The sequence below is a fragment of the Ursus maritimus genome, unplaced genomic scaffold, assembly GCF_017311325.1.
Source record: "Ursus maritimus isolate PB19 unplaced genomic scaffold, ASM1731132v1 scaffold_24, whole genome shotgun sequence".
Lineage (NCBI taxonomy): Eukaryota > Metazoa > Chordata > Mammalia > Carnivora > Ursidae > Ursus > Ursus maritimus.
In genome coordinates this window covers 31044134-31068662 of record NW_024424897.1, presented here as the reverse complement: position 1 = coordinate 31068662, position 24529 = coordinate 31044134, and the positions used below count along the sequence as shown (strand labels likewise).

General features: G+C 49.9%; 1 protein-coding gene across 5 annotated transcripts in view; it reads right to left on the bottom strand.

The window, feature by feature from the left end:
* Positions 1–24529, bottom strand: part of MSI2 (musashi RNA binding protein 2) — a 387381-nt gene that overhangs the window by 134396 nt on the left and 228456 nt on the right. For all 5 annotated transcript variants that reach the window (XM_040640878.1, XM_040640877.1, XM_040640879.1 and 2 more), the window contains exon 7: positions 8625–8673. In XM_040640878.1, the coding sequence (XP_040496812.1) occupies positions 8625–8673 (49 nt within the window). The remainder of the gene's footprint in view (positions 1–8624; positions 8674–24529) is intronic.

The following is a 24529-nucleotide window of genomic DNA, read 5'->3' as shown; positions in this document are numbered from 1 at the left end:
GGGATCTGACTCACAGAGAGGGTGAGTAACTTGCCCAAGGTCACACAGCTACTGTGTCGCAGAGCTCAGATTCAAACACCCGCGGCCTGACTCTAGGGCATGTGCTCTTACCCACTATGCCATTCTAACGCTCTGTGACCAATTCTGTGGGGGCCCTTTCAGAAACAGTCAAGGCACACGCAAGCCTATGTTTTGTGTGTGAAGGGGAGGAGATTATTTTAAAGATTAGGGTCTTACAAATTCGAACACAGATTATAGTTTGCCTCAAGAAGTTAAACCGATGGTCTTCCTTAAGGGGGAAAGAAAAGAAACGAGGCCCGCCCGTGGTGGGCACTTTATAAGCCGACTCACTGAGCTCCTATGGAGCGGGTGCGTGACCCCTACCAGGGAGCCAAATGGGGCTCAAAGCTCTTTGGAAACTTGCCCCAGATCACACCTGTGGGAAGCTGGGACAGCCGCAAAACCTGGGGTCTCGAAGTAAACCGTGCCCACAGAGACGCAGATGGCCTGGCGCACGGCCTCTGCGCGGCGAGGCTCAGCACCCAAGCTCACGCCCGGAGCTGCACAGCAACGAGGCTCCTCTGGGAACCTCGAGTCCCCGAGGAGCAGCCACCCCCGCTTCTTGTCCCCAGGCCCCTAGCAGCGCTGCGGCACTAAGAAAGGGGGTGCCTTGAATCAAGTCGCCCCGTTGAAGGCTCCTCTGCCCTCGGGCCTCCGCACCCTGCCCTCACCGAGATCTTCAAACATGTCGTGAGAGTCAGATCCCGGGCCTCTATGGGAACAAGGGCCCAACAAAAGCCTCATTGTCCCTCTCTACAAAAAACCATTTCTGGGTCAATGAAGTTGCTGACCCTGGGCCCACTCCCTTTCTGCTTCCGTGGGCCACAGCCAGGAGGGAGGCAGGAAGACCTATTAGCTCACCACCCTTTTGGTGCCAGGGCTTTTATTCCAAAGGAAAGAAGTTACAGATTTATACTTCAGCTCCAGAAAACGCAGTGCATCTAGGGTGCCAGACCCCCCCGGTGACACGGGCTCTCTCGGGCGCTGGGCACCCTGTCCCCCCAGCCCCGTTGCTAGGGAGTCGAGGGCTTTGTATTCCTCTGTGTCTACAAAGAAAAGCAGGTGAACAGAAACCAAGCTACTGTGTTGATTAATATCTCAAGAGACAGCGCCGGAATGGACGCTTCCGGAACTTAGTTAGCTCAGGGAGAAAAAAAATTAAAGCGCTCTCCTTGCTTTCCTGTCAGAAATAAAATTAAGGTCTCAGATCGATGTTGCCAGGGCTGGGGTAGCTACGGGAATCTTTAATGGCCTCCTCTGCATGTTTTCAAATGCACATTCCCCTTCAACCCTGCCCTTTTAATTGGTTATTTGCGAGGTCATGTTTGCACCAATTTCTCGGGAAAGCTAATGGTGTTTATTTAAGGAGAAAATAAATGTGCAGACAGCTCCGGGGGCTGGTCTCTGAAAGATGGCTCAGGGTGGGGGCTGCAGCTCTGTGCCCTGCCCCCCCCCCACCTCCACTGCTGCATATCCCTGGTGGACTGGAGGAGGTCCTGGGATGGCTCAGGTGACGGGTCAGGCCTTGAGGGAAATGTGCTATTGGCTGGGGGGTGGGGGGGGACGCGTAAGGCCCTACAGGGGAGTGCAGACACTGGGTTGCACCCCTCATGCTGGGCACATATAAGCCTGCTCACCCCCCTTGCACAGCGCTGGCTTTAGAATGAGCCCAGCTAGGAGTCTAGCACCCTGGGTTCCGAGCATCTAGTAGAGAGGTACATGGAGATCCATTTATACCACTGTAGGACTTGGCAGTTCCTCCCCATTCTAACTGAAGTGTGCCCAACTTCGAGAATGCACATAACTGTTTTCCAACAGAATCTCTCCAAGTACCCAAAGGTAGTAATTAACATCCACGCCATGGCCAGTCGCCCTCGCCCTGCTCCCCACATCCCTTCTACCTGGGGTGGACAGGAGGAGACCCAATTGTATTGAGTTGCTACCCCATTCTGAACACTCTCTCCAAGAGTCCTGGTTTATCAGTATCTTTCCTATGCAGTTGTCCCACACTAATATGGTCCATTGTGGGAAGAGAAGATTATCACCTGGCCCGATCAAGACCCTTTACTTGCATTAAAGAGCCCAAGTGCCATGCTTGATGGCCACATCATCCTACACGGACTGGACTGAAAGTTCTGTGCAGCCAATACTTTGGTTGACGTTCGTGGCCTATAACAGCCCGGCTGCAGGTGCAGAACTGGGATCAATACTAATCATGATTAAGCTATTGCTTTACAGGTTTCCAATGAACTTGACACATCTCAGACTTGGGGTGGCACACGACAGGTGCCCACTGCCATTGGCAGCGTGCACAGGGGACGAGAGGCACATCTGAGAGGTGGGGACTATGCAAAGGTGTGAGTGCAGCAGCTGGACTCTGGAGTGGGCATGGAGGCCCTCGAGCCACATCACCAAGTGTCCTCACCAGCCGTGATTCCAGGAATCTCTGCCGCCCTTCCTGCCCCATCTAACAACCCTCTCCCACCCAGAGGGACTTCCTCCTCCATCTCACCAAGTCCCAGCTACGGCTGTAGAGTTCCAATCTTCTTTCCTAGGTAAGGTCAGAATGCTAGAGTATCATTAGGAAAAACACACACATATATTATCTCTGACATCCCACACCTACAAAGGAAGCGATGCCTTTTCATTTTTCATTTAGTTTATGCCTTTGTGAAACTCCTTTTACATCCCCCCCCCCAACTTTGGGGAGTAGGTACCAATGAACAAATAATTACAGGGCGATCCTGAATCATGTCTAGCATACATAAAACAGTCAGTGTGGACATCAGAGGTCAATTTCAAAAGTGAGTGTCTGGCAGGTAGTCAGGACATTAAGGGCTGTTTTTCCTCTTTAGAAAAGCATTATCTTCTATCACAGTTTCAGCGACATCTTACTGGCACCATTTTAATAAATAAACTGATTACGCAAATTACGGAGACCTTCAACTTCAGCCAACTGCTTTTTGGGAGGGAGACGCGGGGCAAGCTTCGAGGAAGAAGCAGAGCTCAGTCAGCCCCACTGCCCAGAGGTGAGCCTGTGGAAAGCTTCTCCCTCTGGCCATGCGGGCACAGCAGGCGCCCTTCCAGCCCTGCAGCTCCTGGTAGGGCACAGCCGCCCTGGCAAAGGACCCTCCATGTAGGGGGCCTGCTGGGACGGTGCTCTCGGAGCTGTCGGAGGGTCACCAAACCACCAGGGCTGCAGTCAGTACAGCGGAGGGCCCGCTGGGGAGCCAGTCACTGTCTCAGAAGCCCTGGCCCTCTCCAAAGCCATTAGCATTGCACTCAACAAGCAACTCTTCACAGCAGTGAGAGGAGTCCTCCGTCACACTGAGCTTTAACGTCCTCTCAGTGTGTCCGTCCCTTTGCCTCTGGCAACGTTCTGGAGTGAACAGGCCTGTTGGGGAATGGAAGCCACGGGGAGCGAGAAGGCCTGTCACCAAGTTTCTCCTCTGTACTCATTCCTTCTCCAGCTGACCTTCACCACCAGGTCTGACTCACTTTCCACTGGGCCCCCAACCACCCAGCTCTCCCCTGATGGGCCAGATGTAGAGGGACCAGCAGTGCAGAGCTCATGAATCTGGAGGCCTGGGGTCAGACAGAGGGACAGCTGAGGCTCCCTGGAATGACATTCACGGTGGGGGCTCCCTTCCCCGACGAGGAGGTGAGCATGAGACGTATTTCAGCAACCCACAGCCCCAAGTTCTTCCATTTTCTCAACCCCCTGATGTGGGGACAGTGGGGACAGTGGGGACAGTGGGGACAGCGGGGACAGCTCCGATCCATGCCACCCCACCCTCCCTCCCTTCTCCAGCTCACCCCTCAGCCTTCTGCCTCCCAAAGGGCGACCTGGAAAGGACGGCATTTTGTAGTGTCTTCCCTCCAGCCCCTCCTCACCAGCCCCACTCTGGGATCAATACCTAATGCTGAATTTAAGATCTTATCTGAGTTTTTGCAAGGATAAAGCAACAAACTTTCCCCCAACGATGAAATCCTTTGATGATCAGCCCAATATTTTTCAGAGCACCTCTAACAGCTTTTAGAGAGCAAATGAAATGACTCTGAGAAAACTGGAAAGCCACCTTCTTTCTCTCCCCTTGGGCACAAAGAATCTCATGGAAGGCCCCAGCTTTTTATCAGCCGCTCAGCTCCTACCTGGCTGCAGGAACCTGCTATGTGGCCCTCCAAAACTCTACATGCCTCAGTTTCTCCATCTGAAACGAAGGTGCATCACAGGCCAGCAAGCAGGGTAGGTGGAGAAGGACCAATAATGAGGAGGTGTTAAAATCACCAATTCCCCTGCTTTAAACCACTTCCTTGCAGCCAGCTTGCAGAGCAGCTGAGAGCAAGGGCTCCGGGTCACACAGGCGGGGTTTACATCCAACCAGGGACTCTGGGCGGCTGGGTTCACCTCTGACCTTCATCAAGACTCAATAGTCCGTGCAGGTGCTGTGCTAAGCACAGGGTACAGAACTGCTCGGGAAGCACTGGCTATTTCTAACAGGAATGTTACCGTGGCCTGGGTCACACAGAACCCACTGTACCAACCACAGAGTCCCAGTCCCCCTCTTCGGGATCTGCCTGCAGTGCCCTTGGAAGATGGCTCCCAGAGGTCTGTCCCCTCCAGGATGTCCTCAGGGCAAGCCCGAAGCCATACGTGCTTCCCAGGGTGGGCTGCAACCCGTGATGGATCAACGTCAGGTCAGCCCTGTCACCCCAGCAGGGCCAGCCCTAGCTTCAGAATTCTCAGGGCCTCACAGGTCAGCCTCTCCCTCCGCCTGCGGCTTCCTGAAGGCACTCCTGAGTGCTGGGGACCCAAAGACGACCCCCTCTCCTCCCTCTCCTAGCTAACAAAATAAAAATTAAAAAGGACTTATTAATCTTGGATACTCTCTCAGTTAAAAGGCTAAAAGCCAGAAACATACTTCAGATCCTGGAGCTCATCACCCCCAGCTCCCCCATTTTGCAGAGGACGAACCTGAGGTGTCAGAGAGGTCAGGGAATGTGCCCCGGCCAGGTATCAAGGGGGCAGCAGGAGCCGGAAGGAGGTCTGCTCGAAGCGGAGAGTGGGGGAAGACTCCACACCTCTGTGTGAGTCCCATGCTGAACGACCTTCTTGCTTCCACGGGGTGGGGGCGGGGGGGACACGCACATCCTGGGAGGGCTCATTGTCTCCTGTTCCTCTGGACTCTTTCCCAGGGCGCTAGTGAGGTCCAAGTACAGACATAAGAGGGGAAGAAACACAGGCTGTCGCTTCTGTGACCACATGTCACTGAGGGTCATGCTGTCCCTATGGGACCAACAGGGGGACAGGGGCAGGGGGTAGCCACCGTGGGGTGAGGAGTGGACACTCAGCCCTGACCTCTGGCTCACAGTGGTTAGAGGAGTCGGAGTGGACTTGACTCCTGGAATCCCAGGCCCAACTGTGCAGTGTTCCCGGATGCTGGCTGTCTCAGCTCCAAGGGCACACAGGTGGTTTTCGTAAGGCCCAGGGCAAGGCTGCCCGACGGAGCTGTGCTGGGCGCTGGGTGAGAGGGTGCTGGGCAAGCACTGCGATGGCACGGAGGGTTAACACGGTATGCACCTCTTTAAGAAGAAAGCTGGCGGCCCTGCCAGCCCGAGAGGTGTCCTTAACTTCTGCTACGGCAGCACTTTTCTTCTTGATAAGATAATGGGAAACAGGAAGCTGAGGAGGTGAAGGTAAGGTTGGGGCCAGGTGGCTGCGAGAGGATTTTCTTTTCTTGTGCTTATCACCTGATTCCAAATGCACATTCCATCAGGCCAGGGATGGGGGGCCCACTCGTTCCATATGTAGGATTTGCGCTTCTGTGGTGACATGGTCCTTTCTTTTTTTTTTTTTTTTAATTCTTTCCTCTCCTCGTTACTCTGAACCACTTAAGCATTACCCCAGCATTAGCACCCAGTTCAAAGAGAAACTCTCAGCTATTTAGAGGGGCTGGAAAATGTGGGGGCAGGGGCAAAGCTCCCACCTACACAGAAAGAACAACAGGGAGCAGCTTTCTGTACAGGAGTAAAGGCCAAGCAGAGCGTCAGGGCCTCCTTGTTGAAACTTCTTGGCACACCTTCCCCGCTGCCTTCTCTTCCCCACCCCACCAGCGGGCTGCCCCTGCAAGGTCGGCCCCGGGCCCACGCTCAGAAGGGCTCCAGTTTGGGCTCAGTGCTCTGCTGTCACCTTGAAATTCTTAATAATTTTTTTACAAAGAGGCCCTACTTTCCCCTTGTCTGGCTCCACGAAGTATTCAAGTCCTCCATCCACGACCGGAATCTTACCCTCTGGCAGGGCAGAAGGGTGCTTGGGCAGGCCCTGCCTTGGCTGGGGGCAGGACGGAGCATGCACCAGGGCTGTGCCCAGCCTCCTTCCTGCCGGTGCCCCTCCCCCCCAAGCCCTGATGCAGGAGAGCCAGCAGTGCCGTCTTTGGAGCCACATCGAAGGGACCTCCCTCCACCCCACCACAGGAGTCACAGGGACCACGGCCCCATCACCACGGAGGAAGGGAACAGGCTCCATCCATAGCAGGAGATGTCTGGGTTAGAAATAAGGGGGAACCCTCCCCGGCACCTCCTCTGGGGCAATGCCAGACACCCAACGCCCTCACTGTGAACCTGCCTGTGTCTACTACTAGCTGAGTAACAGTGACAGGGAAAGTCACCAAGTCACCGGCCCTCTCGGGCCCACCAGACCGCACGCCTCCTTCCAGGCACAGCTGGGAGGGCTGCACGAGATATTTCTCTCCAACACAGGGCCTGACCTGGAGCAGATCAGAAATCCCTTTATTGGTGGATATTCAAATAAGAGTGATAAGGCTACTGCCTAGATGCCACTCGGAATCTTCCAGGAGCATGAATTCTAGCACCGAACCCCAATGCCACACTCAGATGGGCCTTGCCCACCCTGAAAATAAACAGATGAAAACTCTCTTCGCAAGCCCGTGGAGACACAGAGAAGGAGCAGAATTTGGAATCAGCAGTCCTAGGGATGAGCCCCTGCTCCGAACTGGGGTGCATCCCTTACCCGCTCTGAGCTCCGGTGGGTCACCTCAGGCCCAACACAGAGGTGATGACCGTGAAAACAATAATGAGAAGAGCTAACCTAGGCGCCACTAATGTGTGCAGTACTAGACCCTCCAAACAACCCTATAGGCAAGTACTTGTATTGTCCCCATTTCACAGAAGAATAAACTGAGACCAACAAGACAAAAAAGTGAAGCGACTTTCCCAAAGTCACAGGGCTGCTGTGAAGATCAGATCAGATGCTGCACAGGGAAGCAGTGCTCAGACATCCCTCCCCCACCCCGTAAGGATGATGGCGGAGGATAACCATGAATTGCCCCTCTCCGCATCCCCTTCCCCTCACTCTCTTGGCTCCCAGGAGGCTGAGCACTGCAGAGGACAAAGCAATCATCCCACACCCGTGAGCTCTTCTTTTCTTCCCTCTCCTTCCCCTACTCCTCATCCTCCAACCCCCCCCATCCCTTCCCAATATAAACGCCATCGATGCCCCAGTTTTCCATCCAATTTTCCACTCTCCCCTCTGAGGATGCTGTCGATGGATGCCCGGGAAGCTGGACTGCCAGGCACTCTCAGGACAGCCCGTCCTCCTTCTCCCCCCACCGCCTTCCTCCCTTTCACTCAGCCTGGAGGCTCCCAACAGGAGAGACATACAGTCAGTGCTGGGTAACTGCTTCTAATCACAGGTGACAGCAAGAATGTAAACAACACAAGAAACATCTAAATGCAATCCAAGTGGCAAGGAAACACCGCTCACTCTGGCGCCTCTCAGGAACGCTGCTTCCTGCCACCTCCCTTCCGAAGCTCTGCTCATTAGCGCCCTGTTCATAGGAGCCCCAGAAACCAGGAGCTTCCGGAGAACAGGAGATGGAACGCGAGCCATAACCTTGGACTCTACTTCCTCTGGGAGGATTTTCTAGATTCATCCAACTTTCTGTTTAAAGCAATCATTTCAACGTGTTCCTTTCTTGGGGAGGGGAGGTATGGAGGTCAGAAACCCCTCTGACAATCTGTTCAAAGCTAGGAACGTCTCCCAAGAAAAGCGCAAACATAAAACATTTTGTGTGCCATTTCAGGGGTTCACAGACCCCCACGTTGAGAAGACCTATTTTCTAAAACACGGATAGGACAGGAAGAGCACAGGAGAGAAAAATGAGTAAGTGCGGAGCCCTCTAAACATTCCAGATGTGTAAATGGGCACTGCCAAGTCTGCAATCCCTGCACACGGCGAATAAACCGGCAACAAGGGTATTTTTTTTCTTTTCTGCCTCTTCAGACTGACAGTGTGCTTCTAAACCACCTCCTTCAATGCAAATTGAAAGCTCAGCTGAGTAATTGCTATGAATAATTTCCACTTGGATCCCTTAGTGCTCAGGTCTAGCAAAGACTAAGAAAGCCAGGAACCCGGCTTGGGTGTGGCTGATTTTTAACTGTCCAGGATCTGGACTCTTCGTGCTGTGGTGGCCCTCCATGAATACAGATGTTCGACATCTGGGCAACTAACAGAAAGGGCAAGCGTCTTCCGCTGGGGCTCTTACCTCTGTGCCTGTTGGTCGTCTTATCAAACATCAGCATTGCGTCCTCCACCTGCAAAACAAACAGAATGGAGTCTGCTTTAGGAATTTTGACAAAACATACAAAATGCGATACGCGGCCAGGGAACAGTGGTTTCCATTACGAAAGTCATAGGTGCTCATTAACATTCATTTGAAAACACAAAAAAATCAGAAAGAAAAAAAAATCACTGTCTTTCCATCTTTCTGCCTCGAACAACCACAGTTAACATCTGATGTATTTCCCTTTAGTTTTTGCCTTAAAAAAACACCTTATGCCTATTTTAATATAGTTTAAATCAGGCTGTAGATGGAATTTTCCCGTTCTTTTTAAATAATATTACAATATTGCAAATAATTCCCAGATGACTACATCGTGAATATTGTTTTCCTTTCCCAATTTTTTTGATTATGGTCAAATACACATGACATAAAAATTGCTGTCTTAACCTTTTTTTAAAAAATATTTTAAGGTTTTTATTTATTTGACAGAGAGACAGTCAGCGAGAGAGGGAACACAGGCAGGGGGAGTGAGAGAGGAAGAAGCAGGCTCCCAGCAGAGGAGCCTGATGTGGGGCTCGATCCCAGGACTCTAGGATCACGCCCTGAGCCGAAGGCAGACGCTTAACGACTGCGCCACTCAGGCGCCTCCATCTTAACCATTCTTAAGTGTAGAGTTCGTTGGTACTGAATATACTCATAATGTTGAACTACCATCCCCACCATCCATGTCTGGAACTCTTTTCATCTCGTAAAACTAAAACTCTACCACATCAAATAATAACCCCCCCATCCCCTTTGTCCCCCCAGCCCCTGGCAACCACCATCCCATCTGCTGTCTCTATGACTGTGACTGAGGTCCCCCCAATCCCCGGGGTAGACATTCCAAGACCCTTAGTGGTTCCCCAAAACTGCTGGATAGTACTCAACCCAATATACACCATGTTCCTTCTTGGACATACATACCCAGGAGAAAGTTTAATTTATGCATTAGGCACAGTAGAAGATTTAACAATAGTAACAAAAAATAAAACAGAACGATTACAACAATGTACTGTAATACAAGTTATGTGAATGTGGTCTTTCCCTGTCCGAATATCTAAGATGACTATGTGAGGAGGGGAAGTGAGGTGAATAACGCAGGCGAGTGATGTCACAATCAGCTGCTACGCATCATCTGATAATCCATCAGGAGGGTCATCCGCAGTAGGACCACGGTTGACTGTGGGTAACCGAAGCCATGAATAAGGGGGGACTGTGGTATTTCATATAAGTAGAATCCCACGGTATTCGTCTTTCTGTAACTGGCTTATTCCATTTTGCATAATGTCCTCGAGGTTCATCCATATTCCACTGCACGTACATGCCACATTTGGCTTATTCATTCACCCGTCGACAGATACTCAGTTTTAGCTATGGGGAATAAACCTGCCATAAACATGGATGTACGCATATCTCCTTGCATCCCCATTTTCAATTCTTTTGTGTAGACACCCAGGAATGAAATTGCTAAATCATATGGCAATTTTACTTTTAATTTTTGGAGGAACTGCCATACTGTTTTCCACAGTGGCTGCACCACTTTACATTCCCACCAAGAGTGCACAAAGGTTCCAATTTCTCCACATCGTGACCCACACTTGTTATTTTCCGGGGTTTTTTTGATAGTAGTCATCCTAATGGGTGTGAGCTACTGTGAATACTACCTGGACTGCTGCATAATAGTTCATGGAGCGAGACACTGTCGCTTACTCAATTCTCCTTCTGTGGATATTTAAACCTTTTCCAGTTATACACAATGGAAATTTAACATCTTGATTGCTATGGGCTGAATTGTGCTCCCCTCCAAACTTGGATGTTGGAGCCTTAACCCCCAGTATCTCAGAACGTGATTGTATTTGGAGACAGGGTCTTTAAAGAGGTTACTGAGTTAAAAGGAGGTAATGGGGGGGGGCTGATCCAGTACTGACTGGGGTCCTTACACACAGAGGGAATCTGGATCCGGTCAGGTACAGAGGGCAGACCACGTGAGGACCCAGGGAGAAGGTGGCTGTCTGCAAGCCGAGGAGAGACCGTTCAGAAGAAACCAACCCGGCTGATCTTGGACTTCCAGCATCCACAGAGTGAGAAAATGAATTTTTGTTGTTTGGCCACTCAGTCTGTGGTACTTGGTGATGACTGCCCCAGCAGACTTATGCATTTATGCTAGGACCTTGGCAAAAGGATCAAAGAGTAGAAAACACCAAAGGCATCCTCTGTCTCTCTTCCTCTTTCTCCCTCAGTCTTTCTAGGCATCCTGCAACCCTTCTGGATATTTCTAGCAATAAGATTTCAGGATCCACACTCAATTCCCATGCAGACCTCAAGAAAGTCACCCTTACTGAACCAGATTTGGCTTTGAATTCCACTCCTCGTACTTACAATCCAATTCTTCATTCTTTGACAAAATACAAAGTACAGGTACGGTCTTAGCCGATCAGCTACTCACCTGGGGACGGTACTTGGGTTTGGCCAGGTGAGCAGCCTGGTCTCTTCATTCATTTTGTGCCCAAGATTGGCGGTAAAACTACAACTCTACCCATGTGGTCCTGGACAAAGCCGCTAGCCAAGGGGCTCTGAGCTTGGAGCGATTTCAGTGTGCGTGCGTGCGTGTGTGGTTGGGAGGGACTGAGCACTGTTCACTGGAGCTCAAAGGCTCACAAATGAGTTTGGGGGCCTGAGCTAAGCCAGCTGAGAAAGGGAATCATAGGCTATTCATTCTTCACTCCTCCCAGACTACAATCTCTGATGGAGGAGAAGACACTGGGCAAAGCAATGAGACCAGATTTAAAATGCTGCCTCCAGACAAACCTATTTTTCTAGATGCTATCAAACAGAACAGGGGGAAAAGCAAAGTCAAGGTAAGAATGGAAGAAGGGGTAGGCAAGCCAGACGCAAACCTCGGAAACCTCAAAGGGACTGGCCTAGCTTAAAAATCCCTTCCGGAGTCAGGGCCCCCCTTGGTTGCTAAGCAACCGAGTCTGAACAAACAGGCTCCTGGGGCCTTCCCCTTCTGGTCCCCATTTCTAAAGTCAGTAACTGGGAGGAAAAGGCCTTGCATGGTGACTGCTTCGCCAGCAGGGAGCTCCTCTCTCTCGGCCGGGTACCAGGCTGAGGGGAGGAGGTGGTGCTAGGGTGGAGACGGGGTGCCTTCACCAGAACCCTCTGCAGCCAGGCAGGCTCGATGGTCCCCCCCAGGCACCTGCAGTGGCGGCCACACACACCACGGCCGTCTGCCTCTGTGCACCACTCAAGCAAAACCACCAGAAGATCAACTGGTTTGTTTGCACACAGAGCAGTCACACTCGAGCATATGGTACCGCAGACTTAGACCCCAGGGCCTCGATAAGAATTCCAATGCCTGCGGTGCGGGTGGGTGGGTGTCGCGCAGGTAAACGTGACATCTGTTTCACACCCATCTCCACATTTTCTAAGACGTTTGCCAAGTGCTTATTTTGAGCTAAAAATGCCGAACAGTAAGGAAAACAGCCTCCCTTCTGTGTTGGCCATGTTTTGGTACTGAAACTCAGATCCCCTTAGGAAATAAATATTTTGAATTAAAAAAAAAAAGTATTTTCAATGCCCCCCCCCCCAAACAGGGCGTAATTGGCTCCCTCTTTTCCTTCCAAAGTTTGGATGTTTTCTGACGCTACCCTCCCAACATTCGCTCCACCCTGGGGAGCGAGGGGGAGGATCTGTGTATGTTTTTTAGGGCAACCATTGTCGTAAAGAATAGAGCTCTTTCCTCCACAGTCCAGTTGCACAATGGGACTCGCAGAGACCTCCTGAATAGATAAAATGTCAGGGCGAAAGAAAAATTCTATTAACACTTTACAAAATAAAACATCTGAGAAATAGCTAGAGAGGAAAGAGAAAGAAAAAAAAAATCAATATGGATAAGACCGGTGCTGGGGTGGGGAGGGAAGAAAAACTTTTCAGCGATTGCAAAACACTTATTAATTCAGAGAAGCCATCATCGCGATGGAAATCTGGCAGGACAGCAAGAGCTGAAACTGGGAGAATTTGAATATATACAAAGACTGAATAGAATGAAAAACACGGCCTCACATACGGGGCTGTTTCTCACGGTTCTGTGTGAATCAAACAGAAGCAGCTTGTGTGAGTCTGCAGCACGGGGGCAATGAGGAGCACAGTCAAGGTAACCCGTATTCAACCCTGGAGGGAGCAGAGTGATGCCTGTGTGTCTGTCTGTCTGTCTCACACACACACACACACACACTCACGCACGCACGCACATGCACGCGCATACACACAAAACCCAGGTAGATCAGCTGGCTGTACGGAGTCATCGACTTCAATATGAACCCCAGATCTCATGTGGGGGTGCTAGACACACAGTTGGGGGGCGCTGGACACAGAAATTTTCTGACCTCAAGTTGAAAACACCATTAACTCCTGTTAGATGTCTCCTCAAGACAAGCTCTGGTATTTATTTTGTGTTGACAGTGTCCTTACCAGGCTTACACATTTCTTTGTACCAGAGGTGGGGGCCCATGGGCCTAGCGGTCTTGGGGTGGGGGTGTCCCTGGAGGGACCGAGAAGGAGAGGAGATAATGGAACCTCAGCATACTCTGTCTCACATCCTGGCATATGCTTGGTCTGTTCTGAGAGAAGGAGCTTGCTCCAACCTTGAGACGTACCTTTTAATAACTTAGGGTGGGTTCAAATGCCACCCGGCATCTTGGTGGTATATCTCGTGAATGACAAGGCAAGGTAAAGTAACTTTTAAATAAGATGGCTGGAGATGCCCCCGTTTGTCTCAGCACCAGCAAGTCCTGAACCTGTACTCCTGCCTACCACCAGGTTCAGACCACACCGTAACCTCCGTGGAGGCATGTACCACGCACACAGCACATCTGAGAGTCATGCAGCTATGCCACTGGCCTCTATGGCCCATGGGGGCTGGGGCAGGGCTTCTCAAACTTCATCCACGTCAGGACCGCTGGGCTTGTTACAACACAGGTCTCCTAGACCTTACCCCTAGAGTGTCTGATGCTACGGCACTTTCATTTCCAAAGAGCTCCTGGGGGATACTTATGCAGTGGCCAGCCGGGGGTCTCCACTGTCTGTGAGAAATAAGAACAAAGGTTAAAGCACCGGACACAGTGGCCTCTTGCTCTCTATGCACACGTCAGCGCTCAGTCCATGGAATCAAATTTCTCCTCCAGAGGCAGCTGACACAGTTTGGTGTGGCAATAGTCCTCCTCTCTTTGCTCCATGTCTCTCATCCATTTATATCCTAAGACCCTGAAGATGACGACAGAACCTATGATGGAAAAGATGACAAGAAGAGGGACATCTTCGTGACAAGCAAGCTATCCCTGCACCCAGTGCAAGAAAAATTTGGATTCTACCAGGGTGATCGAAATTTTACTTCTAACATAAAACTCCAGCTAAGGTCTACACCATCTAGCCAACTCGATCTTGATTAGAAAATTCAGCTAATGTTAACTTTATTTACTTTTATGTGACATATTTACCAACCACTCACTATTTGCAGAGCATTGGCCCAAGTACAAATAAAAGGCACATTATACAGGTTCCTGGTAGACTGCTGGCATTAATGGCTCCACACCCTTTATTCTGTAATTTTGCAGTTCCTTTCCCCAAAGAGGCAGAGTCTCTCTCTCCATCCCATGTATCTGAACTTGACTTCTTATGGTCCACAAAATGAGGTAGAGGTATGCCTGCTTTGGGTCTGCCCTTGAGAGGGTTTTCATGTTTCTGCTTGTTCTCTCTTGCACGTCTGCCATCACCGAAAGAAGGCATGCCCAGGCTAGCCAGCTAGAGGATGAGAGGCACGGGAAGCTGGGCCAAGTCCCCTCAGCGGCCCAAGCCAAGGACAGCCTAGATGAGCAGAGAGTTAGTCAACCCCAAAACATGCAAGTGAGCCCAGCCAAGATCAGCAGAACCACTCCCGGTGGGCTCGACACAGGTGAAATAAACAGCTCTTGTCTGACCCTGAGGTTTTGCGATCATTTCTACACGGCATTCTTGTGGCAACAGGTGACTTGTACATGGTCTCTGTTTGTTTGGTTTTTTTTTAAGGTTTTAATCTACTGGAAGATACACAGCAGTCTCAAAGAATACTAAACAATGAACCAAAGCAAGGAAAGAACTGGAAGGAGGTAAAATGTGGACTATGTGCTGAGTATGAAGCTGTCAAGCTACACATTCCAAGTGGAGTACAGGTATTCGGGTGGGAAGGGACTACTTCTAAATCTCACCCCACCAGCAAGGTTGGAGACGGGGATCCTAGAACTGCCAGGAGAAATTGGCAACATGTTCCTCACTAAATGAGCACCATGAAAATCAGCAATAATTAGCACTCAAGTCAGTGGGTGATGTCTCTCTAATCCTAATTCATTTAATGAATGAGCGAACCCTCTTTATAATGAGTCAAAAGGCTCATTGTGAGCCAGGCATTCTTGCTGGGTGAATTTAGAAGTAGCCATTTGGTATTGACCATATCCAGAGATGGGACTTCAGCCAGCCCAACTCATGTGACAGCCGAAGAGGAAACCTTTCAGGTCACAAAGCAAAGAAGCTCCTAGAAAGAGAAGTAAAAAACTCTGTTGGTCAACTCCGTTGGCCAAAGGTCGGGAGCCTAGACTGTGCCCTCAGACCACTGTTTCTTCGGTCTGCAGTTTTGGTTCCCCAAGTACACAGGAGGGGAGTGATGCTGATTTGGGGACACGGAAAACTTGTCCCCAGGAGGAACCTAAAAGGAATCGAGTTATTGGTACTAACTCCGCAAGTGCTGGGAGGCCGCGGAGTGTGGCAGGCAGCGTGGCACAAAGCACGGGTAGGATCCAGGTTCTAATCCAGCTCCGCTGGGATCTTACAGAGGACAAGTCACCTCCCTTCTCTGTCCTTCGTTTCTCATCTAGAAAAGGAGGAAAGGATGAGATGGCCACCTATGATCTACTCGTGAAGACTCCACCTAGAATGCTAAAACAGACCACAGGGCCCGCTAGGACAACATCTAGGAGCATCAAACTCGCCACTGGTCTTTCACAAACTCTGTTCTGTCAGGACGTTCCAGAGCTTTGCTGTGGCCAACACACGCGGAGAAACTTCCCACTCCTCTGGGGTTCCAAATACATACACCCACATGCCATACGTATCAAGAACAAAGCAGGAAATGGCACTTCAAATGATCCTTAAATTATCTGGTCACACACAGGAGGGAGAGGAAAGGGAAAAAAAAGAAACCCAGCTCTTCATACTCCCCCAGAACAAATGCCCTTGAATTTCGCTTCCTGCTCCCACTCAAACACTTCAAGAGTTAGTTTAAATAAACGCCCATAAATGCAATACCGCGATACTGTAGTGCGTAGGGCTTAACAGACCTTATTATGCTCTATAAACTCAAGGCACTAAAGTCACAAGAGTGGAGACTTGTAGAGGAGGCGGGACTGCCCAGCACAGAGGAGCTGCAGACGGAGGTTGTCCCACCCGGGGCCATTTCAAGCCACGGATGGCAATGCTCTCTACTTCTCCTCCAACCAGCCGGACAGAAGAGAAACCTGCCCCTGCCCCCAAGCTCAGCAGTGGTGTCTTCATTTACTGAGATGAGACTTTTCAGCATGCTCCGGCCTTACGAAGAGGGTCTAGCTTTAATCATTGCCCAAAAGAAAGGAGGGAAGAGGAGAGGATGCAGGCTGGAAGATCCCGTTAGTTCACACTGATTTTTTTTCTTTTTAAAGATTTTATTTATTCACTTGACAGAGAGATAGCCAGCGAGAGAGGAAACACAAGAAGGGGGAGTGGGAGAGGAAGAAGCAGGCTCCCAGTGGAGCAGGGAGCCCGATGCGGGGCTTGATCCCAGGACCCTAGGATCACTCCCTGAGCCCAAGGCAGCTGCTTAACGACTGAGTCACCTAGGCGCCCCAATTCACACTGATTTTTAACCTTGACTGCTCCCTTCACGACCATCCCCGGAGGAAGGGACTAGCACAAATTCTTCCATTTCCTCACTGCGTGTCCTGGAGCTGCCAGGGGCTGGGCCCAGGATCAGCTGCTGAGCTTAGGAGTCCAAAGCTCACCCTCCCAGCCTCTGCCTGCCTGCCAGGCCCAGATTCTTGTCACCCTCACGGCAGGCACGCAGGCTTCCCGGCCACCCTCGACCTCTGTGCATTTTCCCCTGCGGGACAGCCGCCATCGAGGCACTCGGGGGTTTGTAGCTGCTAGCTGCCCCTTGGCATGTTTCCCTTCATTCCAAGGGTCCAAAAATTCTCGGTTGCACCCACCTGAAATAGTTTAACTCATGCACACGCCTTTAACTGAATAACAAGAGAGTCTGCTGAATATCTCCGAAACTTTTTTTTGGTAGTAAAACATACATGACATAAAATTGGCCATTAACCATTTTTTTACTGGTACCCAGTTCAGGGCATTAAGTACATTCCCTAAGCTCTTCCTAGAGGGCTCCCAAGTAGTATAGCCAGAACGTTCTATCCCCATTGGCAAGACTCTTCTTTACCAGCCCTATTTTCCCCTACTTTTACTTCTTTTTATTCTTGTGGGGTCATTCCATTTTCCCATTTAACTTAGCAAACAAAACACACCCTAGTGTGGGTCTGACAGCAGTTACGAATTTAACAAATGGACACTTGCCCATGGGAACTGAAGAGTGTGGGGCCTCTAAATAGCTCTCTCCTGGAGATCAGACATTTTCTTAACCTAAAGGCAAAGCTTCCCGCTCAGAGGTTCTCATTCACAAGTTAATAGCAGACTCTAAGTTACGAAATGCCTATTCTCCACCTTCCCCCAAGAAATAATGATTATTGTAATAGCTACCATTAATGGTGCTTAATAGGCAAATGCAAAGCTCATTTAATTATCAAAATAGCTCTGAGGGAGATATTATCATACCCATTATACAGGCAAGGAAGTTACCATTAGGTGACCTGCCTAGGATCATACAAACAGTAACCGGTCGAGCCAGGATTTAAAACCAGAAGCGTCCCTACATCTTCCCTCTGGTCTCCCTTAATGGTGTTCTAGTTTTTGAGTCCCTAGGGCTCAGGGTAGTGTCACTGGCTCCTGAAAGAACATACAAACACTGCCTTAAAGCTCTACCAGAACGGTAAGAGAACTGAGGAGGTAAACCAGGAAGACAGATGTGCGCTCCCTCGGGTGGCCTCAGAAGAGGAGGGAGTGACGAGAGAAGCAAAGGAAAAGGCGGAAGAGGGGGCTCTTCCTTTTAGATAGGTGAACTCAGAAACGCCCACAGATCACCAGGCTGTCCCATGGTCACAGTAAGCTGGTGGCAGAGCTGGAACTGGCGCAGGGGTCCCAGAAGTCACTTTGGGGCTCAGCCCCTGTGAGTGCCCGCGGTGCCTGAGTCCTAAGCACGCTGTGTGTCCTGCTTCCCAGGATGGTTACAAAGGCTCCAGTGGTGGCAAGGGAGTACCTACCATGCAGAACACTGTCATCAGGACAGGTGCTGTCGCTCCCCACCCCTGGCAATCTCCTTGCACAGCTGGCTCGGTGTGCACTAATGCCTACGTGCTCACGCACGCACACAGACACACACACTCCACACACCCAACTCTGTGCGTTTTCCCACTGCAAACGGGTCACACCAAGGGACAGCCATTCACAGAACCAGCATGTCCTTGGGAGAGCAGTCCCAGGAGGCCCCCTCTCAAAACCGAGCAGGGAAAGCAAGCGTGTGCAGAGCGTGGTTGGGGCGGAGGCTCCATTCGGGCTGAGCAGGTGAAGCCGGGCATCCAGCACCACCCTGGAGGCGAGGGCAGGAGGCTCTCTTGGGGGGAGATCCAAGCCAGGGCTCGAGACAGGAGGCGGTGAAGGACGGGAGGTGGTGGGAGAGGGATACCAAGAAAGGCTGGGCATGAGCAGTTGAAGGAGAAGCAGTTGGTTCCGGCAGGCGTGACAGCTGTCACACGGAAATGGCATCTGGCCTAACGGCCTCTTGTGAGAGGTGCCTTCGAGTGGTGGCTGCTGTGCTCTGGAAATGCACGGCCTGTTTACAGCATTGGTTGTGCGTGTGTGCATGCATGCAAGTGTGCGCTGGAAGCAGAGGGGAGAGGCAGGCAGGCTGCCTAATGCTCCCGTCTCCCCCCTCCAGCCTCTCCCCATCAGACCTCACCTACCGTGAAAAAGGCCCAAACCTGCCAGCTCCGGAGGAGAGAGGCAAATCATTAGTGGAGCACTGATGTGCCGTAACACTCTCCTGCATTCCCATTAAACAAATACTAAACTGCTAATTGCCAAAATAGATCTCCACGACTCTGACCGAACAGGGGAAGGGTTTATAATTACCAAGTGTGAAAATGCACAGCCTGTAAATAACCACCTCATCTGTCCTAATATGGGCTGATATTGATGGGCATGAAATAAACATCAGGACCAAATGGAAAAATCATCCACATCTCCTGTGGCCAATGTAATCTCGAATGGTGACAAGCGTAGCTGCAGCCATACACTTGGGGAGAGGGGAAAAAGAAGTTTTGCAGGCTCGGAAAGCCGAGGTCCCAAACTGGATTTCAGTCCCCTGGCTCATGTGCATCTCCTTTCTGCCTAGAAAACAGGGAGGGTAAATGGCATGGTTTGATGATGGGAGGGAGGGCCTGTCTATACCTCGGAAAGGCCAGGGTCTGAGGCAGGAAACTTAGGAGCGCATGACCCTCTAGGACAGGGCTTCAGAGCCCCTCTGCCTATCCCCTTTGACAGAATGACTGGCGAGGACGGAGGACGAGAGAGAGGGAGAGGTTTGCCAAGGTGACACATCTATTCATTAAGCTAATATTTCCTAAGGCTCTACTGTCTGCCTGCAGAGGACGGATGCAAAGAATGTGGGTTTAGAGTGACCCCTGGCCTTTCAGACAACCCATGCCACAGTGCCTCCTCTCCCCCACTGCCCCCTGCCAACTGGGATGGGAGACAGACGGGTCCAGCGGATTCTGGAGCCCCATCTCTCTCCCTGATTGCACCTGAGAGGGGTGAGGGGATGGCCCAGAGGTCACAAGGACGTCGTTACAGTGTCCTGAACTTCAGGCCCTTCCTCTCTGCCGGCTTGTGATTCTGAGGAATTCAGCCAGCCTCGGAGTGGTTGTTGGTAACCGGGGGGAGTTTCCATTCCTCTCAGAATCACAGACTCGGGAGTTAGAAGTGACCCAGAGGTCACCTCTCCACTTCCAGCCCAGTGCAGGAATCCCTTCTCCAAGGCTCTTTGAACCCTTTCTGGAGCTTCAAAGGCTCGGAGCGTCTCTGCCCCACCCCCTCGGTCGGCTGCTCAGGCCTGAATTCAGCGCGGTGGCACTTAGATGCCCGAAATAGCAGCTCCCTCTGATCTAAAGCCCAATTTTGGCAGGCGGCAGAATCCTGTGAACCACATGGCATTGGCCACCTGAATCAGAGCGCCAAGGACCACCCATCCCAAAGCTTCCCCATGGGCCTGAAGCATTTGAAGAACGCTCCCGCTCCTTCCCTACTGGGCAGCCTGAGAGTCAATCTCCTCGGTGCCCCTGGGTTCCCCGAAGTCACCCCAGGACCCTGGGTCAAAGCCCCAGTTCCAGCCCTGACCCAAACACTTTGTGAAATATAAACAAATTAAGGAAAGTCTGCACTACATACTATTTTTAAATAGTTCCTTTGTTATTTTTAAGTTCCCAAAGTGTCTTCAAATAATGGCTAACCAAACGCCACCAAGAACAAAGTTCAAGTCCGGTAACAGGCTACAGGATTTGGTTACTTGGTGAAGACACTTCTTGTTCAGAGAAGATCGTAAAATCTCTGAGCTGGAAAAACCTGAAAACAGAGAGGAGTCCAGCCCGAGCCAGACTGGTGGAGCAGAAGGAGCCTGGGGTGGCATCCCAAGTCCTGCGTTCAAATCCCGCCCCACTGTTTCCATCTACGCACCATCTCCGGCAAGGCTTTCCAAGGCGGCTCGGTTTCCTGGTGCGTAAAAGGGGTGATGATCGTTATTAACCCTCAACCTAGCTTGGGAAGTAGAAATTATTAACACAATATACCAGAAAGCGCTCGGTCAGTGGTAAATGACTACCTCTTGCTGTTGCCAGTACACAGCATACACCATGCCCCACAAAGGTCTGTCGGTTGAGGGCTGCATAATGGGAGAACAGACTTCGTGCCGACGACCACAAGCTCCAATTTAGAGCGATGAGTACAGATGAGCGACGTTTATCCTCATAAGGGCACCTTGCTTTATGCACGGTGCTGTAATGAGTTGTCTGCAAATAAAGCGTATTTCAGAGACGGGGGGGGAGGGGAGGACGGAAGAACGAGCTGTGGTGCATCCTACAGTGGAGAACTCCTCGAAATGAAAAGAAACAAGCTACTGGGACGCAGCTTGGATGGATCTCAAGGGAATTATGCTGACTGAAAAAAGTCAATCTCAAAGGCTTATTCCGTACTGTGTGATTCCATTTTTGTAACGTTCTCGAAATGACAAAATTATAGTGATGGAGAACAGAGTGGTGGTTGCCAGGGGTTAGGGTGCAGGAATTTCTTCGTGGTGATGGGACACTTCTGCACCCTGATTATGGGGACAGTCACTCCAATCCACACACGCAATGGAATTCCAAAGAACTGTGCATGTACGCATATGTGCCCAAGTACACACATGCGTGTGCATGCGCATACACACACACACACACACACACACACACACACAGGAGTGGCTGCTAAAACTGATGATGTACCAGCATCATTTCCTGGTTTTAACAATGTGCCATGGTTACAGGAGATATTATCATCGTGGGAAGCTGTGTGAAGGGTGCACAACAGCTCTTTGTACTATTTTTAATACAACTTTCTGTGAGTCCTACACTATAAAATAAAAATTTATAATAATAATTTTTTAAAAACCACAAGGGGGCTCATTATTTCAAGAAATTCACTAGCAGATCAGTTTATAAGACAAATAAGGATGCCCTAATTTCTCTTCATTTGGATAAAGTAGGCATGCATCAGGTATGCTTATCATAGAGAGATGGATCCCTTAACCTGTATCTTGTACTTGGCCCTGGCAGAAGCACTCTGAAATATTATTTTGTCGTGAGCATCTGTGTGGATAGTCGCCACTGCCCCTGTCTCATCACCTTCCCTGGAGCCCAGCAAACCCACAGCACCTACTAGAGTAACTAATACAAAAATGAGTGTACACAGGGACCTGGGTGGCTCAGATGGTCAAGCGTCTGCCTTTGCCTCATGTCACGATCCCAGGGTCCTGGGATTGAGTCCCACATCGGGCTCCCTGCTCAGCAGGGAGGCTGCTTCTCCCTCTCCCTCTGTCTCTCTCCCCGCTTGTGCTTGCTTTCTGACAAATAAATACAATCCTTTTTTAAAAATGAGTGTACAATAAGTGCTTCCTGATTGAGTTTCAGAAAGATTTTGCAGGATAAAGAAAAAAAACTTCAGACAGAAAAGGGCCTCGTGCCTAGTGGTTTCCAAAGTTTCTTTTTTTAAGCCATCAAGATCCCCTCTTTCATTTTTGAAACACAGATATTATGGGTCTTGGGATATTCCACACACCAATAAATTATACTTATTACCATGTTTGGGGTGTGGGAATGTATTTATCAATACTCCCCATAACTGTAAATTGGGACTGGTGGCAGCAGGAGGTGACCAGGGACCGAGTGAGTTGGGGTCTAAAACAGGCACACCTAACATTTCAGTTGGGATGGGGTAACCATGATGTCTGATAGATTTTCTTTCTTTCTTTTTTTTTTTTTTTTTAAGGTCCTGGTAGATTTTTTGAAGTAGAGGCACATCTTATCTTACTGCATTCCACCTTAGTGCACTTTGTAGATATGACGATATTTACAAATTGGTTTGTGGCAACACTGTGTCCAGCAAGTCTACAGGGGCCATTCTTTTTTTTTTTTTTTTTAAGATTTTATTTATTTATTTGACAGAGAGAGAGACAGCCAGTGAGAAAGGGAACACAAGCAGGGGGAGCGGGAGAGGAAGAAGCAGGCTCCCCGCAGAGGAGCCTGATGCAGGGCTCGATCCCAGAATGCCGGGATCACACCCTGAGCCAAAGGCAGACGCTTAACGACTGAGCCACCCAGGCGCCCCATACCGGGGCCATTCTTGAACAGCACTTGCTCATTTCGAGTGTCCGTGTCACGTTTTGGTAATTGTCACAATATTTCAAACTTCTCCATGATTCTCCTTTTGGTTCTGGTGAGATCCATCATCAGTGATTAGGACTCGCGGAAAGCTCAGGTGGTGGCTAGCGTGCCTTAGCTAATGTTTCTAAATACTACATTCTTATATTTTATAAATTTTATTTATCTATTAAATAATAAATATTCAATTTATTCATTTATTAAATACATTTAACTTACTATATACATCTTACTTATTTGTATCAGCTATATGTTTTGAATAGAAAGGTATTTTTTAAAAAGTAAGGTATGCACGGTGTTTGTTTGGAATGATGTTACCGCACACTTAAAGACTGCAGGATAGTGTAGTGTAGCGTAAGCATAACTTTTATATGCATCGGAAAACCAAAAAATTCCTTTGATTTGCTTTCCTGCGACACACCACATCTCCAAAGTGTGCCTGTAATGAGGTGAGCCTGAGGACTCCACATTCCTGCTGCTGACCCCTTCTGGCCTGCTCCTGATGTCCAAGGGATAACTCAGATCTCTGCAAACGAGTATGGACAGAAAAACCAACCCTCCCACTTAATCCCCGAGCCATACAGCTCCTTAAAGGGTAAAAAAGAAGGGAGGGCAAAAACCCTCCTCTACCCTTACAAAAAAAAAGAAGTACCAATTCAAGCTGCTTCAAGACCCAACAAGCATTTTTTTCTTTCATTTATTTCTACATCAACACTCTGAAGGATAAAGATCTTTCTCATTTCAAGAGCTGTCAATTTGCTTCAGTGCCATGTGTTTCATCTGTTTGAGGTAAAGAGGAATTACAAAGCAGGCAAATGAAATAATGCACTGCAATCTAACATATTTTGGCAATTCAAATTGGGACCAGGGAGAAAGGAAATTAAACAGGGATGACAGGCCACACAGCACACCTGGGCTGTGCCCCACGGGCCCACCCTGCCTCTTCCCTCCGCTCGCTAACTTTGTGATTTGATGAAGTCTTCAGTTCTCTGCTGCAAACTGTACCATTTGCTGCACCCCTAATTCTTCAAATCATTTATACATGTTGCACAACTCATACAATATTTTGCTTTCTAAAGCAGAAAAAAACCTCTTCGCTGCTGGGAAACTGTCAGGTGCTGTTACTTTAAATACCCCTGTGAAAGAGCACAGAAGACAGGAGCCCGTTCGTGGATTTACTGCCCTTCCCCATATAAATTAACAAAGACAAATGCTTGCCACACGCCAGACTGTGAGAAAGCCTTACCCCATCAAGCCCAAGGGGTCCATTACAACGAACTTAATAAATAAAAGGAAGCCTTAATCTCCTCTTGCGGTCCTCCTCTGCCAATGAGGATGCCCCGTGAAGATTTTTTGGTTAATTCATTTACATTTCTTTTTGGTTTTAATTAAATTGCTCCTCAACTGCTCAGATCTGTCATTTTCCCCCACTTCAGCTCAGGGCTGGGGATTTTTGATAGAGTGACGGGAATTTCCAGGGCCAAGATGCCTTGCAGACCTCAGGTGCTCTGTGACACTCAGGAACCTGCCCTTGACTGTCCTGTAGGTGAACCCCGAGGAGCTGGTCAGAGGCTGTGAGAGTCCAGGGGATTGGACTCCTTCGAGCTCCCAGAGTAAAAGGACGCCCCCCGCGTCCCCCCGCCCCCTACCCACCACATTCCACCACTGCCAACTTTAAATCAACCAGTTGATGGAAGAGTGGAC